The sequence below is a fragment of the Oncorhynchus kisutch genome, linkage group LG2, assembly GCF_002021735.2.
Source record: "Oncorhynchus kisutch isolate 150728-3 linkage group LG2, Okis_V2, whole genome shotgun sequence".
Taxonomy (NCBI): Eukaryota; Metazoa; Chordata; class Actinopteri; order Salmoniformes; family Salmonidae; genus Oncorhynchus; species Oncorhynchus kisutch.
Window position 1 is genome coordinate 76,782,782 of NC_034175.2, and position 17,500 is coordinate 76,800,281.

The 17,500-nt window shown below is 42.6% G+C and overlaps 1 protein-coding gene across 2 annotated transcripts in view; it reads right to left on the reverse strand.

The window, feature by feature from the left end:
- Positions 1 to 5,158: 5,158 nt before the first annotated feature.
- The window catches only part of LOC109881392 (desmin-like), a 26,868-nt gene continuing 14,526 nt past the window's right edge, over positions 5,159 to 17,500 (reverse strand). The window contains exons 4-10 of one of the 2 annotated variants that reach the window (XM_031801669.1): positions 17,226 to 17,387; positions 16,668 to 16,793; positions 14,407 to 14,627; positions 13,145 to 13,251; positions 11,675 to 11,760; positions 10,498 to 10,575; positions 5,159 to 6,545 (exon numbers count right to left, since the gene is read on the reverse strand). In XM_031801669.1, coding sequence (XP_031657529.1) covers positions 6,504 to 6,545; positions 10,498 to 10,575; positions 11,675 to 11,760; positions 13,145 to 13,251; positions 14,407 to 14,627; positions 16,668 to 16,793; positions 17,226 to 17,387 — 822 coding nt within the window. In that variant the 3' untranslated portion in view covers positions 5,159 to 6,503. The remainder of the gene's footprint in view (positions 6,546 to 10,497; positions 10,576 to 11,674; positions 11,761 to 13,144; positions 13,252 to 14,406; positions 14,628 to 16,667; positions 16,794 to 17,225; positions 17,388 to 17,500) is intronic. The other variant, XM_031801675.1, reaches the window with a different exon arrangement.

Genomic DNA, 17,500 nt, shown 5'->3' on the forward strand with positions numbered 1-17,500 from the left:
CTCCTCTCCTCTTCACCTTCTCCTCTCTTCTCCTTTCTTCTCCTCTCTTCTCCTCTCCTCTCTTCTCCTCTTCTCCTTCTCCTCTCTCCTCCTCTCTTATCTCTTCTCCTCTCTTCTCCTCTTCTCCTTCTCCTCTTCTCCTTCTCCTCTCTTCTCTCCTCCTCTCTCATCTCTTCTCCTCTCTTCGCCTTTCTTCTCCTCTCCTCTTCTCCTCTCTTCTCTCTGTTTTTGTTACATAGTGAAAAGGGCTTGAGGGTGTTGATTGGAACAGTTTCTCTCCCCTTGTTATGAGACTAAACGTCAGTCAATGTCTTTGTAAATATTGTACATATTTGATTGTTGTACATATATATTTATATATAAATATATATATTATGTGTTCTTGCTTTAATGTAATAATTATGTATGAATCTTTATGTTTTATTGATGTTCTGAGTATTCTGAGGACCGTTTTGTAAGTACTGTGTTATTTGTTGACGACGACGCGTTATAGAAACGGTAAACATGGTGAGTGTCGGATCAACTGTTAATGACCTTTCAAATATACCTGAACACTGAACAGAGCGATGTCTGGTACGTTGCTCTGTAACACACCTCGGACGGTAGGTACGTTGCTCTGTAACACACCTCGGACGGTACTGAACAGAGCGATGTCTGGTACGTTGCTCTGTAACACACCTCGGACGGTACTGAACAGAGCGATGTCTGGTACGTTGCTCTGTAACACACCTCGGACGGTACTGAACAGAGCGATGTCTGGTACGTTGCTCTGTAACACACCTCGGACGGTACTGAACAGAGCGATGTCTGGTACGTTGCTCTGTAACACACCTCAGACAGTACTGAACAGAGCGATGTCTGGTACGTTGCTCTGTAACACACCTCGGACGGTACTGAACAGAGCGATGTCTGGTACGTTGCTCTGTAACACACCTCAGACAGTACTGAACAGAGCGATGTCTGGTACGTTGCTCTGTAACACACCACGGACGGTACTGAACAGAGCGATGTCTGGTACGTTGCTCTGTAACACACCTCGGACGGTACTGAACAGAGCGATGTCTGGTACGTTGCTCTGTAGCACACCTCAGACGGTACTGAACAGAGCGATGTCTGGTACGTTGCTCTGTAACACACCTCGGACGGTACTGAACAGAGCGATGTCTGGTACGTTGCTCTGTAACACACCTCAGACGGTACTGAACAGAGCGATGTCTGGTACGTTGCTCTGTAACACACCTCAGACGGTACTGAACAGAGCGATGTCTGGTACGTTGCTCTGTAACACACCTCGGACGGTACTGAACAGAGCGATGTCTGGTACGTTGCTCTGTAACACACCTCAGACGGTACTGAACAGAGCGATGTCTGGTACGTTGCTCTGTAACACACCACGGACGGTACTGAACAGAGCGATGTCTGGTACGTTGCTCTGTAACACACCTCAGACAGTACTGAACAGAGCGATGTCTGGTACGTTGCTCTGTAACACACCTCGGACGGTACTGAACAGAGCGATGTCTGGTACGTTGCTCTGTAACACACCTCAGACGGTACTGAACAGAGCGATGTCTGGTACGTTGCTCTGTAACACACCTCGGACGGTACTGAACAGAGCGATGTCTGGTACGTTGCTCTGTAACACACCTCAGACGGTACTGAACAGAGCGATGTCTGGTGCGTTGCTCTGTAACACACCTCGGACGGTACTGAACAGAGCGATGTCTGGTACGTTGCTCTGTAGCACACCACGGACGGTACTGAACAGAGCGATGTCTGGTACGTTGCTCTGTAACACACCACGGACGGTACTGAACAGAGCGATGTCTGGTACGTTGCTCTGTAACACACCTCAGACAGTACTGAACAGAGCGATGTCTGGTACGTTGCTCTGTAGCACACCTCGGACGGTACTGAACAGAGCGATGTCTGGTACGTTGCTCTGTAACACACCTCAGACGGTACTGAACAGAGCGATGTCTGGTACGTTGCTCTGTAACACACCTCGGACGGTACTGAACAGAGCGATGTCTGGTACGTTGCTCTGTAACACACCTCAGACGGTACTGAACAGAGCGATGTCTGGTACGTTGCTCTGTAACACACCTCGGACGGTACTGAACAGAGCGATGTCTGGTACGTTGCTCTGTAACACACCTCAGACGGTACTGAACAGAGCGATGTCTGGTGCGTTGCTCTGTAACACACCTCGGACGGTACTGAACAGAGCGATGTCTGGTACGTTGCTCTGTAGCACACCACGGACGGTACTGAACAGAGCGATGTCTGGTACGTTGCTCTGTAACACACCACGGACGGTACTGAACAGAGCGATGTCTGGTACGTTGCTCTGTAACACACCTCAGACAGTACTGAACAGAGCGATGTCTGGTACGTTGCTCTGTAGCACACCTCGGACGGTACTGAACAGAGCGATGTCTGGTACGTTGCTCTGTAACACACCTCAGACGGTACTGAACAGAGCGATGTCTGGTACGTTGCTCTGTAACACACCTCGGACGGTACTGAACAGAGCGATGTCTGGTACGTTGCTCTGTAACACACCTCAGACAGTACTGAACAGAGCGATGTCTGGTACGTTGCTCTGTAGCACACCTCGGACGGTACTGAACAGAGCGATGTCTGGTACGTTGCTCTGTAACACACCTCAGACGGTACTGAACAGAGCGATGTCTGGTACGTTGCTCTGTAACACACCTCGGACGGTACTGAACAGAGCGATGTCTGGTACGTTGCTCTGTAACACACCTCAGACGGTACTGAACAGAGCGATGTCTGGTACGTTGCTCTGTAACACACCTCGGACGGTACTGAACAGAGCAATGTCTGGTACGTTGCTCTGTAACACACCTCGGACGGTAGGTACGTTGCTCTGTAACACACCTCGGACGGTACTGAACAGAGCGATGTCTGGTACGTTGCTCTGTAACACACCTCGGACGGTACTGAACAGAGCGATGTCTGGTACGTTGCTCTGTAACACACCTCGGACGGTACTGAACAGAGCGATGTCTGGTACGTTGCTCTGTAACACACCTCGGACGGTATCCAGGCTTTTATGAGGAAGTACGATTACACGATTTTCACTTTTAGTCTATGGCGCTCTATTCCCTATATAGTGCACTACTTTTGTTCAGGGTCCATAGGGCTCTGGTCAAAAGTAGTGCACTATGTAGGTATAAGTGTGCCATTTGGTACGTACCCTATGAGTTGAAGCATTATTCTGTCATGTGTGCAAAGGGGGTAACTTAAACAGAAGATCTGAGCCTTGTATTAAATATTATACTTTTTTCATTGAGTATGTATTTGTATGAACCTGGATATGATAAACATTGTGATTCTAAAATCGCTGACTACGCAGTTTTTTACAGCCGTTTATTGTTTCTACATCTACAGTAGCAACACATGTGACCCACCATTAGACTCTTTTAAGAATTCACATGTGAGGCCATGTGCTAAACAGAGGGAGTAAGGGGACTAAAATAGTGGTGAAAGTAGTAGCCTACAATAAGGAAAAACTCCAGGTAAAAATACACTTTATCTAGTCCTTAGCCTTTATCCTAATCTGGTAAAACACACACTATATCAAATAAAATCCAAGTTTATTTGTCACATGCACAGGACACACAAGGTGTAAACGGTACAGTGAAATAGTTACTTGTATATGTAACAGGGTTATATTGGTGATTCCCCTTGCCACTTTATTGTTAAGCCAATGGGTTTTTGGTTTGAGTTTGTCTTGCCTTCACCTACTCAACATGGCATCTTATTGGCTGGTTTGCGTAGCTTGCTTACGAGGGGGGGATGTTCCAGTTAGAATCGTCCCAGTGAACAAGCACCAAACCAGCGTGCGTGAGTGCAGAGTTGGATGGTGAGACGTGCATTGCATGACGTGCAATTTTGTGCCGTTCCTAACAGAATAAATCTACATGACTGGTGCTACATGTTGGAGTTCCGTGTCGATGACTGATTGTACACAACGCAAGACGAGTACTGTTACACACATAGTACATGCAATATCAAAAACAGAAAGTGTCCAGATAAAATATATTATAATTATTAGATGATGCTTAGCCAGACACACTTTGATGTGAAAGAAATGCTATATCCAACCCCCAGCTACATCTAGCTAAGTGGGTGGCTCACTATTGTCACGACATGTACACATGTTCATCAAATATAATAGAAACCCATAATCACCCCCAGACACACCTGGCTAACTTTATGGGTCATGTCGTCATCTGCCGTAGTGGAGTCTTTTGTTTAAACATAGCTAGCTAGCTAGCTAGCTAAACAATTAACCATAATCCCAACCCATACAGTACTAGCAATAGAAACTGATTGTCATAGCTAGCCAACATACACGAAACGGCGTAGTATGAATCTGCAGGTAGCTAAAAGCTAACCAATTAGAAACTAAATCATTGTTACTCCACTGTAAAACACTCAGATCTGTGATAGTACAATGTGGAAAAAAACAGGTAGCTCATTAATAAAGCCATCCCATGTTTTAATCCACCGTTAATCCACTGTTAATCCACTGTTAATCCACTGTTAATCCACTGTTAATCCACCATTAATCCACTGTTAATTTACTGTTAATCCACTGTTAATCCACTGTTAATCCACTGTTAATCCACCGTTAATCCACTGTTAATCCACTGTTAATCCACTGTTAATACACCGTCTATCCACTGTTAATCCACTGTTAATCCACTGTTAATACACCGTCTATCCACTGTTAATACACCGTCTATCCACTGTTAATCCACTGTTAATCCACTGTTAATCCACTGTTAATACACTGTTAATACACTGTTAATACACTGTCTATCCACTGTTAATACACCGTCTATCCACTGTTAATCCACTGTTAATCCACTGTTAATCCACTGTTAATCCACTGTTAATCCACCGTCTAGCCTCTGTTAATCCACTGTTAATCCACTGTTAATACACTGTTAATACACTGTTAATACACCGTCTATCCACTGTTAATACACCGTCTATCCACTGTTAATCCACTGTTAATCCACCGTTAATCCACTAAATAAAATATGACCCACGCTTGACTGATCATGTTACTCTCACTTGATAGTAATGTACACACAGAGGTGATGGGTAAATAAAAGCCAAATCAACATACACTGTATTTTATTTCAGATCATCGGCTGTGAAACATTGTGAAGCAGATAGACCCTTTCTGACACACACACACACACACACACACAAAGAAACGTGGACTACAGAGATACATCTCTTGACATTCTGGAGATCCCCTCTAGCCATGCGTGTTCTGTTCTGGCCAGGGCCTGACTTGAATTTCGTTCCACCTTGTTCCCACCTTCTGATTACTGTAACATTGTCTTCTGATTACGGTAACATTGTATTCTGATTACGGTAACATTGTCTTCTGATTACGGTAACATTGTCTTCTGATTACGGTAACATTGTATTCTGATTACGGTAACATTGTCTTCTGATTACGGCAACATTGTATTCTGATTACGGTAACATTGTCTTCTGATTACATTAACATTGTGTTCTGATTACGGCAACATTGTATTCTGATTACGGTAACATTGTCTTCTGATTACATTAGCATTGTCTTCTGATTACGGTAACATTGTCTTCTGATTACGGTAACATTGTCTTCTGATTACGGTAACATTGCCTTCTGATTGCGGTAACATTTCCTTCTGATTACGGTAACATTGCCTTCTGATTATGGTAACATTGTATTCTGATTACGGTAACATTGTCTTCTGATTACGGCAACATTGTATTCTGATTACGGTAACATTGTCTTCTGATTACGGTAACATTGTCTTCTGATTACGGTAACATTGTATTCTGATTACGGCAACATTGTATTCTGATTACGGTAACATTGTCTTCTGATTACGGCAACATTGTATTCTGATTACGGTAACATTGTCTTCTGATTACGGTAACATTGTCTTCTGATTACGGTAACATTGTATTCTGATTATGGCAACATTGTATTCTGATTACGGTAACATTGTCTTCTGATTACGGTAACATTGTCTTCTGATTACGGTAACTTTGCCTTCTGATTACAGTAACATTGTCTTCTGATTACGGTAACATTTCCTTCTGATTACGGCAACATTGCCTTCTGATTACGGTAACATTTCCTTCTGATTACGGTAACATTGCCTTCTGATTACGGTAATATTGTCTTCTTCTGTCTTCTTCTCCTTTGGTGATTGGTCATATAAAATCTGATTACTAGGAGTTAGTGAGTTATGAACAGACCTAAGGCAGGTATAACCCTTTGTAAATGTGGTTATAACACCTTATACGGTGTTAATAACCCACTCCCTCTCAAAAAGAGACCTTTCAAAAGAGGCTTTCCCTAGAAAAGCTACCTAGAGCTGCTCTTGTATCTTGGTATGTAAACGTCCTTTAAAAAAAATTGTTTTAACTTGTTGTTGCTTCGTTTGTTTGTTTGTTGTTGTTTACATGATGTCCTGCTGGTGCTGTGTAGATTCACTGACCACCTGTGGAAGGAGAGGACAGTCAGTCGAGGTCGAGAGGTCAGGCACAGAGAGACAACAACCAGATAGCCAACAGAGAGACGAAGTGTATAGATTTGTATTTGACTTGTTTGTTGTACCTTTCGTTCAACAGGGAGTCCCATTGAGACCAAGGTCTCTTTCACAAGGGAGCCCCGCATTGTACAATCACACAACTTTTTTTACAAAATACAACAGAATACAAAACTACGATAATGAACGAGTCCCCTCATATAAATACCTTGGGCATTTGGATCGATGACAAGTTGTCATTTAAAACACGCAGATGAGCTAACGAAGAAACTGAGTCTTAAACTGGGCTTGTTCTTCAGAAATAGATTGCTAGGTTGTAGGAAAACTATTGTTCAGTCAATTTCCCTGTCGGCCTTTGACTATGGGTAATATCATCTATATAAACGCTGCTGCCACTTCTTTAAAACCATTGGATACTGCTTATCATAGGCCACGTTCTTACGGGTGACATCGCTGTGTGTCAGAGTCGCTGGCGGAGCCCAGCGGGCAGCTTAGCGGTTAGAACGTCTGGGGCAGTAAGCGAAAGATCGCGGGGTTTGTATACCCAGGGTGAAAAATCAGTCCACGTGCCATTGAGAAAGGCACTTAACCCTAATTTGCTCCTGGGGCTCCGTACCACTATGGCCGACCCTGTAAAACAACACATTACACTGCACCTATCATACTACTATGACTGACCCTGTAAAACAACACCTATCATACTACTATGACTGACCCTGTAAAACAACACCTATCATACTACTATAGACCCTGTAAAACAACACCTATCATACTACTATGACTGACCCTGTAAAACAACACCTATCATACTACTATAGACCCTGTAAAACAACACCTATCATACTACTATAGACCCTGTAAACAACACCTATCATACTACTATGACTATCATACTATATGTATTGTTGTGTTGTTGTGTTGTTGTATTGTTGTGTTGTTGTGTTGTTGTGTTGTTGTATTGTTGTGTTGTTGTATTGTTGTGTTGTTGTGTTGTTGTATTGTTGTGTTGTTGTGTTGTTGTGTTGTTGTATTGTTGTGTTGTTGTATTGTTGTATTGTTGTGTTGTTGTGTTGTATTGTTGTGTTGTTGTATTGTTGTGTTGTTGTGTTGTTGTATTGTTGTGTTGTTGTATTGTTGTGTTGTTTGTGTTGTTGTATTGTTGTGTTGTTGTGTTTGTTGTGTTGTTGTGTTGTTGTATTGTTGTGTTGTTGTATTGTTGTGTTGTTGTATTGTGTTGTTGTGTATTGTTGTATTGTTGTGTTGTTGTGTTTGTTGTGTTGTTGTGTTGTTGTGTTGTTGTATTGTTGTGTTGTTGTATTGTTGTGTTGTTGTATTGTTGTGTTGTTGTGTTGTTGTGTTGTATTGTTGTGTTGTTGTATTGTTGTGTTGTTGGTTGTTGTATTGTTGTGTTGTTGTGTTTGTTGTGTTGTTGTGTTGTTGTATTGTTGTGTTGTTGTATTGTTGTGTTGTTGTATTGTTGTATTGTTGTGTTGTTGTGTTGTTGTATTGTTGTGTTGTTGTATTGTTGTGTTGTTGTGTTGTTGTATTGTTGTGTTGTTGTGTTTGTTGTGTTGTTGTTTGTGTATTGTTGTGTTTGTTGTTGTGTTTGTGTTGTATGTTGTATTGTTGTATTGTTGTGTTGTTGTGTTTGTTGTGTTGTTGTGTGTTGTATTGTTGTGTTGTTGTATTGTTGTGTTGTTGTATTGTTGTGTGTTGTGTTGTTGTGTTGTATTGTTGTGTTGTTGTGTTGTTGTGTTGTTGTATTGTTGTTTTGTTGTGTTGTTGTATTGTTGTGTTGTTGTATTGTTGTGTTGTTGTGTTGTTGTGTTGTTGTATTGTTGTATTGTTGTGTTGTTGTGTTGTTGTGTTGTTGTATTGTTGTTTTGTTGTGTTGTTGTATTGTTGTGTTGTTGTATTGTTGTGTTGTTGTGTTGTTGTGTTGTTGTATTGTTGTATTGTTGTTTTGTTGTATTGTTGTGTTGTTGTGTTGTTGTGGTGTTGTTGTATTGTTGTGTTGTTGCGTTGTTGCATTGTTGCGTTGTTGTATGTTGTATTGTTGTGTTGTTGTGTTTGTTGTGTGTTGTGTGTTGTGTTGTTGTATTTTTGTGTTGTTGTGTTGTTGTGTTGTTGTATTGTTGTGTTTGTTGTGTTGTTGTATTGTTGTGTTGTTGTGTTGTTGTGTTGTTGTGTTGTTGTGTTGTTGTATTGTTGTGTTGTTGTGTTGTTGTGTTGTTGTATTGTTGTGTTGTTGTATTGTTGTATTGTTGTGTTGTTGTGTTGTGTTGTTGTATTGTTGTGTTGTTGTATTGTTGTATTGTTGTGTTGTTGTGTTGTATTGTTGTGTTGTTGTGTTGTTGTGTTGTTGTGTTGTTGTATTGTTGTGTTGTTGTATTGTTGTATTGTTGTGTTGTTGTATTGTTGTGTTGTTGTGTTGTTGTATTGCTGTGTTGTTGTGTTGTGTGTTGTTGTATTGTTGTGTTGTTGTGTTTGTTGTGTTGTTGTGTTGTTGTATTGTTGTGTTGTTGTGTTGTTGTATTGTTGTATTGTTGTGTTGTTGTGTTTGTTGTGTTGTTGTGTTGTTGTGTTGTTGTATTGTTGTGTTGTGTTTGTTGTATTGTTGTTTTGTATTTTGTATTGTTGTGTTGTATTGTTGTGTTGTTGTGTTGTTGTGTTGTTGTGTTGTGTTGTTGTATTGTTGTGTTGATGTATTGTTGTGTTGTTGTGTTGTTGTATTGTTGTATTGTTGTGTTGTTGTGTTGTTGTGTTTGTTGTGTTGTTGTGTTGTTGTGTTGTTGTATTGTTGTTTTGTTGTGTTGTTGTATTGTTGTGTTGTTGTATTGTTGTGTTGTTGTGTTGTTGTGTTGTTGTATTGTTGTATTGTTGTTTTGTTGTATTGTTGTGTTGTTGTGTTGTTGTGGTGTTGTTGTATTGTTGTATTGTTGTGTTGTTGTATTGTTGTATTGTTGTGTTGTTGTGTTGTTGTATTGTTGTGTTGTTGTGTTGTTGTGTTGTTGTATTGTTGTGTTGTTGTGTTGTTGTATTGTTGTGTTTGTTGTGTTGTTGTATTGTTGTGTTTTTGTGTTGTTGTTTGTTGTGTTGTTGTGTTTGTTGTGTTGTTGTGTGTTGTGTTGTTGTATTGTTGTATTGTTGTGTTGTTGTATTGTTGTGTTGTTGTATTGTTGTATTGTTGTGTTGTTGTGTTTGTTGTGTTGTTGTGTTGTTGTGTTTGTTGTATTGTTGTGTTGTTGTGTTGTTGTGTTGTTGTGTTGTTGTATTGTTGTATTGTTGTATTGTTGTGTTGTATTGTTGTGTTGTTTGTTGTTGTGTTGTTGGATTGTTGTGTTGTTGTGTTGTATTGTTGTGTTGTTGTGTTGTTGTGTTGTTGTGTTGTTGTTTTGTTGTGTTGTTGTATTGTTTGTATTGTTGTGTTGTTGTGTTGTTGTGTTGTTGTATTGTTGTATTGTTGTGTTGTTGTGTTGTTGTGTTGTTGTGTTTGTTGTGTTGTTGTGTTGTTGTGTTGTTGTATTGTTGTTTTGTTGTGTTGTTGTATTGTTGTGTTGTTGTATTGTTGTGTTGTTGTGTTGTTGTGTTGTTGTGTTGTTGTGTTGTTGTATTGTTGTATTGTTGTTTTGTTGTATTGTTGTGTTGTTGTGTTGTTGTGTTGTTGTGGTGTTGTTGTATTGTTGTGTTGTTGTGTTGTTGTGTTGTTGTATTGTTGTGTTGTTGTATTGTTGTATTGTTGTGTTGTTGTGTTTGTTGTGTTGTTGTGTTGTTGTATTGTTGTGTTGTTGTGTTGTTGTGTTGTTGTATTGTTGTATTGTTGTGTTTGTTGTGTTGTTGTATTGTTGTGTTGTTGTGTTGTCATGACACTGCCGTTATCTCAACTCTTTCCTTGTTTATGTACCTTGTTTTTTCTGCTGCTCTTTTTTTTTTTGTGAGACAGGGCTCTCTTCCAAAGAGACAAGGTCTCAAAGGGACTTTCTGTGAAAATAAAGGTGAAATGAACACAATAAAATACAAATAGAGATACCGGAGACAAGGACTGTAGTTTCGTGTGAACAATAGTGTGTCCTCCAGGGTTCAGTCAATCCAGGAACTAAATGTAAATTCAGGAAGTAAAATTCAATTCCAATTCTCCTCAATGATTTTATTTTTGGTTGTTGTAATTTACCCCTCTTTTTCTCCCCAATTTCGTGATTTCCAATAGGGATCCAATTACGATCTTGTCTCATCGCTGCAACTCCCCAAAGGGTTCGGGAGGTGAAGGTCGAGTCATGCATCCTACGAAACAGGAACCACCAAAACTTTGCTTCTAAACACCCGCCCGCTTAACCCGGAAACACTGTTCAACTGACGACCAGGGGGTCAGCCTGCAGGCGCCCAGCCCGCCACAAGGAGTCGCTGGAGTGCGATGAGCCAAGTAAACCCCCCGCCGGCCAAACCCTCCCTTAACCCGGACGACGCTGGGCCAATTGTGTACTGCCCTATGGGACTTTTGGTCACGGCCGGTTGTGACGGCCTGGGATCGAACCCGGGTCTGTCGTAATGCAGCAAGTATTGCACCGCTTGGGAGGCCGTCTCAATGATTTTCTATTCCGAATGTTTAATTGGAATCAGGAATTTCTGTTCACTTCACGAATTGTCTGAAATGAAATTATATTGACCCGAACCCTGGTGTCCTCTGTACATCTCTAAACTGTGAGAGGAGGGTGAGATGCTCGGAGGTGGGGTAGAGTCATCAGGTCTAATACTGAGGTGCTCCGGATAGGAGAAGTGAGTTAATTAAAGGTAGTTGATCAACCGTTGAGATTTAAACTGTACTTACACACAGAGCACTAGCACCCTCTCTCAATGAATATTTAATCTAGATCAACATGTATTAATTAAATGACTGTAAGGCTATGAGGTGCTATGTCCAAGTGCAAAATAAACACCCTATTCCTTATATATAGTGTGCTACTTTTGACACGAGTCCCGGGCCCTGGTAGTGCACTATGAAGGGGATATGGAGTTATTTAGGATGAGGCCTATATTGGTCCATAGTGTCTTCTGTTTTTTGTCGTTCTGTCTGTTTAGCTCACCTCTCCATCGCGGGTTTCGATGGTCTTGATCAGAACAGTCTTCTTTGAGTGGACCTCTGATGAACGCCCTACGTCTGGGCTGGTCTCTGCAGAGAGAGGACAGAGGTAACACAACCTCAGCTCTCAGGCTTAATGAGACTTGAAAAAGATGTCAACTCAAGACTAACCAACTATCTCTAGGCTGATGTTTGAATGGAAAGTATAGATCACAAGTAAAACTATCACAACTGTAACCCAGCCACAACCTCAACCTAACCTCAACCTAACCTAACCACAACCTGATCAAACCACAACCTAACCCCCAAAACAACCTTAGTCTCTTACCACAGCAGCAGAGAGTAGATAGGCCCGCGAAATGAGGTAAAAAAACAACCACAAGCTAACCCAAAAGCCACAGTTGATTTATGACATCCTTAATCAATATGAATTAAGTCTAATAGGGCTCCATTATTTTCATTTGGCTGGTAAACAAGACATACCCCCTACACCTCTCCTCCCCCTACTCCTCTCCTCCCACTACACCTCTCCTCCCACTACTCCTCTCCTCCCCCCTACACCTCTCCTCCCCCCTTCTCCTCCCCTCCCCCTACACCTCTCCTCCCCCCTACACCTCCTCCCCCCTACACCTCTCCTCCCCCCTTCTCCTCCCCTCCCCCTACACCTCTCCTCCCCCTTCTCCTCCCCTCCCCTTACACCTCTCCTCCCACTACTCCTCTCCTCCCCTTACACCTCTCCTCCCCCTACTCCTCTCCTCCCCCTACACCTCTCCTCCTCCCTTCTCCTCCCCTCCCCCTACACCTCTCCTCCCACTACTCCTCTCCTCCCCCCTACACCTCTCCTCCCCCCTTCTCCTCCCCTCCCCTTACACCTCTCCTCCCCCTACTCCTCTCCTCCCCCTACACCTCTCCTCCCCCTTCTCCTCCCCTCCCCCTACACCTCTCCTCCCCCCTTCTCCTCCCCTCCCCGTACACCTCTCCTCCCCCCTTCTCCTCCCCTCCCCGTACACCTCTCCTCCCCCCTACTCCTCTCCTCCCCCCTACACCTCTCCTCCCCCCTACTCCTCCCCTCCCCCCTACACCTCCCCTCCCCCCTACTCCTCTCCTCCCCCCTACACCTCTCCTCCCCCCTACACCTCTCCTCCCCCCTACTCCTCTCCTCCCCCCTACTCCTCCCCTCCCCCCTCCCCCTCCCCTCCCCCCTACTCCTCCCCTTCCCCCTACTCCTCTCCTCCCCCCTACACCTCTCCTCCCCCCTACACCTCCCCTCCCCTCCCCCCTACTCCTCTCCTCCCCCTACACCTCTCCTCCCCCCTACACCTCTCCTCCCCCCTACTCCTCTCCTCCCCCCTACCCCTCCCCCCTCTCCTCCCCTCCCTGGTCTTAGAATGATCAATATCTGAAATGCATCAACTGTCAAGCTATTTTCCACTTCTCCCCCTTCTGGTAAAATGCTGAAGAAACCTGTTCTCACCTCTGAATCCAATAGTGGAATATGATGAGGCAGCGGAGTGAGCAGCAGAGTGAGAGGCGGAGTGAGCAGCAGAGTGAGCAGTGGAGTGGGAGCCAGATACAGTGATGCTGGGGAAAGAGAGAGAGAGAGAAGACAAAACATACAGGAAATGACAGGTTAAATATCTATTTGACTGAACGTTTGATAGTCCCTGCAACAATCTATTGTGGCTGATTCCATTCACGATGACCTCCCTCACCTACTTTTACCCTGGCTCTATCGCAATGTGTCTTTTGCAATACCTTGCATCTTATCTCCTCCCTCCTCCTCAACGGTAATGGGGAAGAGGAAGCACAAGTGTATCCTACCAGGAAGAGTTTAAATATCTTCCACACCCCATTTGAATCATCTGTTGTATTGTCTGAGGAGAAAAGCCTGCAAACATTTAAAGATAGGGTACTTATTGTTTTATCTATAAAAATGTATTGCACAACTACCTTACTTTGTTTTGATCAATTTATACATGTATTTTGGGATCCCTCGCCCTACTGCCCCCCTCCCTCTTCTCTATCCCTCCCCCTACACCTCCCCTCCCCCTACTCCTCCCCTACCTCTTCTCCATCCCTCCCCCTACTCCTCCTCTCCATCCCTCCACCTACTCCTCCTCTCCCTCTTCTCTATCCCTCATCCTCCCCCTCTCCTCCCTCTTCTCTATCCCCCCTCCCCCTCTCCTGCCTCTTCTCTACCCCCCCCCTCTACTCCCACTTCTCTATCCCTCCCCTCCCCCTACTCCTCCTCTCCCTCTTCTCTATCCCTCCCCCTACTCCTCTCCTCCCACTTCTCTATCCCTCCCCTCCCCCTACTCCTCCTCTCCCTCTTCTCTATCCCTCCCCCTACTCCTCCTCTCCATCCCTCCCCCTACTCCTCCTCTCCCTCTTCTCTATCCCTCCTCCTCCCCCTCTCCTCCCCCTTTTCTATCCCTCCCCTCCCCCTACTCCTCCTCTCCCTCTTCTCTATCCCTCCCCCTACACCTCTCCTCCCTCTTCTCTATCCCTCCCCCTACTCCTTTCCTACCTCTTCTCTATCCCTCCCCCTACACCTCTCCTCCCTCTTCTATATCCCTCCCCCTACTCCTCTCCTCCCTCTTCTATATCCCTCCCCCTACACCTCTCCTCCCTCTTCCCTATCCCTCCCCTACACCTCTCCTCCCTCTTCTCTATCCTTCCCCCTACACCTCTCCTCCCTCCTCTCTATCCCTCCCTCTATTAATCTCTCTCTCCTACCGGCTCTCCTCTCCCTCCAGTAGCTTCCTGTAGGTAGCGATCTCTATATCCAGGGCCATCTTGACATTGAGGAGGTCCTGGTACTCTCTGAGGTGACGAGCCATCTCATCCTTCATCTTAGCGATCTCATCCTCCAGACGGGTGATGGAGTCCTGGTAACCTCCAGCCTCGTTTCCCAGACGATCCTCCATCTCCCTCATCTGCCTCAGCAGAGACTCATTCTGTAGGGAGGAGAGAGAGAGAGAGAGAGAGAGAGAGAGAGAGAGAGAGAGAGAGAGAGAGAGAGAGAGAGAGAGAGAGGATGATTACATTAACAGTAAAGTAGGTAAACAGGTATCATTGTTAGATTGAGAGGGGGGGATGGGGAATTCGGGGAGAGGTGATTGAAGTGATGATAGGTTAGGGAATTGTCCTGAAGTGCATCGTACCCACATATTTAAAACCATTGGACTGTCAAATACAAGAAGTAATAGAGTAGAATGTAGTAATATAGAGTAGAATGTAGTAATATAGAGTAGAATGTAGTAATATAGAGTAGAATGTAGTAATATAGAGTAGGGAGTAGTAATATAGAGTAGAATGTAGTAATATAGAGTAGAATGTAGTAATGTAGAGTAGAATGTAGTAATATAGAGTAGAATGTAGTAATATAGAGTAGGGTATAGTAATATAGAGTAGGGAGTAGTAATATAGAGTAGGGTGTAGTAATATAGAGTACGGAGTAGTAATATAGAGTAGGGTGTAGTAATATAGAGTAGAATGTAGTAATATAGAGTAGAATGTAGTAATAAAGAGTAGGGAGTAGTAATATAGAGTAGGGTGTAGTAATATAGAGTAGAATGTAGTAATATAGAGTAGGGTGTAGTAACATAGAGTAGGGAGTAGTAATATAGAGTTGAATGTAGTAATATAGAGTAGGGTGTAGTAATATAGAGTAGAATGTAGTAATATAGAGTAGGGAGTAGTAATATAGAGTAGGGTGTAGTAATATAGAGTAGGGAGTAGTAATATAGAGTAGGGTGTAGTAATATAGAGTAGAATGTAGTAATATAGATTAGGGTGTAGTAATATAGAGTAGGGTGTAGTAATATAGATTAGGGTGTAGTAATATAGAATGGAATGTAGTAATATAGAGTAGGGTGTAGTAATATAGAGTAGAATGTAGTAATATAGAGTAGGGTGTAGTAATATAGAGTAGAATGTAGTAATATAGAGTAGGGAGTAGTAATATAGAGTAGGGTGTAGTAATATAGAGTAGGGAGTAGTAATATAGAATAGGGTGTAGTAATATAGAGTAGGGAGTAGTAATATAGAGTAGGATGTGTAGTAATATAGAGTAGGGAGTAGTAATATAGAGTAGGATGTGTAGTAGGGAGTAGTAATATAGAGTAGGGGTGTAGTAATATAGAGTATAATGTAGTAATATAGAGTAGGGAGTAGTAATATAGAGTAGGATGTGTAGTAATATAGAGTAGGGTGTAGTAATATAGAGTATAATGTAGTAATATAGAGTAGAATGTAGTAATATGGAGTATAATGTAGTAATATAGAATAGAATGTAGTAATATAGAGTAGGGTGTAGTAATATAGAATAGAATGTAGTAATATAGAGTAGGGAGTAGTAATATAGAGTAGGGTGTAGTAATATAGAGTAGGGTGTAGTAATATAGAGTAGGGTGTAGTAATATAGAGTAGAATGTAGTAATATAGAGTAGAATGTAGTAATATAGAGTAGGGTGTAGTAATATAGAGTAGGGAGTAGTAATATAGAGTATAATGTAGTAATATAGAGTAGGGAGTAGTAATATAGAGTAGGATGTGTAGTAATATAGAGTAGGGTGTAGTAATATAGAGTAGGATGTGTAGTAATATAGAGTAGGGTGTAGTAATATAGAGTATAATGTAGTAATATAGAGTAGAATGTAGTAATATAGAGTAGAATGTAGTAATATGGAGTATAATGTAGTAATATAGAATAGGGTGTAGTAATATGGAGTATAATGTAGTAATATAGAATATAATGTAGTAATATAGAGTAGAATGTAGTAATATAGAGTAGGGTGTAGTAATATAGAATAGAATGTAGTAATATAGAATAGGGAGTAGTAATATAGAGTAGGGAGTAGTAATATAGAGTAGGGTGTAGTAATATAGAGTAGGGTGTAGTAATATAGAGTATAATGTAGTAATATAGAGTAGAATGTAGTAATATAGAGTAGGGTGTAGTAATATAGAGTAGGGTGCAGTAACAGAGTACTCACGGTCCCCTTGAGAGAGTCGATCTCACAGGTGTAGGACTGGATCTGATGCCTGAACTCCATGCTCTCCTGTTTGGACTGTCTCAGAGCATCGTTGTTCTTGTTCACAGCCTGGTTCAGGTCTGACACCTGGAGAGGAGGTGGAGACATGGGTAAGAATAGATGCTACAGTCACTGTGTAGTGGTGCCGATGTAGTTAGCTTAGCTACAGTCACTGTGTAGTGGTGCCGATGTAGTTAGCTTAGCTACTGTCACTGTCTAGTGGTGCCGATGTAGTTAGCTTAGCTACTGTCACTGTCTAGTGGTGCCGATGTAGTTAGCTTAGCTACTGTCACTATGTAGTGGTGCCCGATGTAGTTACTGTACCATATTATATAATACTGTTATAGATGGTTCCTCTGTACTGTACCATATTATATAATACTGTTATAGATGGTTCCTCTGTACTGTACCATATTATATAATACTGTTATAGATGGTTCCTCTGTACTGTACCATATTATATAATACTGTTATAGATGGTTCCTCTGTACTATACCATATTATATAGATGGTGTTCACCTTGGACTTGTACCAGTCCTCTGCCTCGGAGATGTTCTTGGCTGCGATACCCTCGTATTGCATACGGATGTCCCTAAGGGCAGCGGTCAGGTCTGGTTTGGACATGTCCATCTGGACCTGCACCGAGGTCTCCTGGATCTGGCTCGTCATCTCATGGATCTCCTGCAGGGGGTACGAGGTCAGAGGTCAGGGGTTTTAGGTCAGGGGATAAAGGTCAGGGGTCATAGGTTAGGTGTTATAGGGGTCAACTAGAGTTGAATCAGAGTGGTTTTACA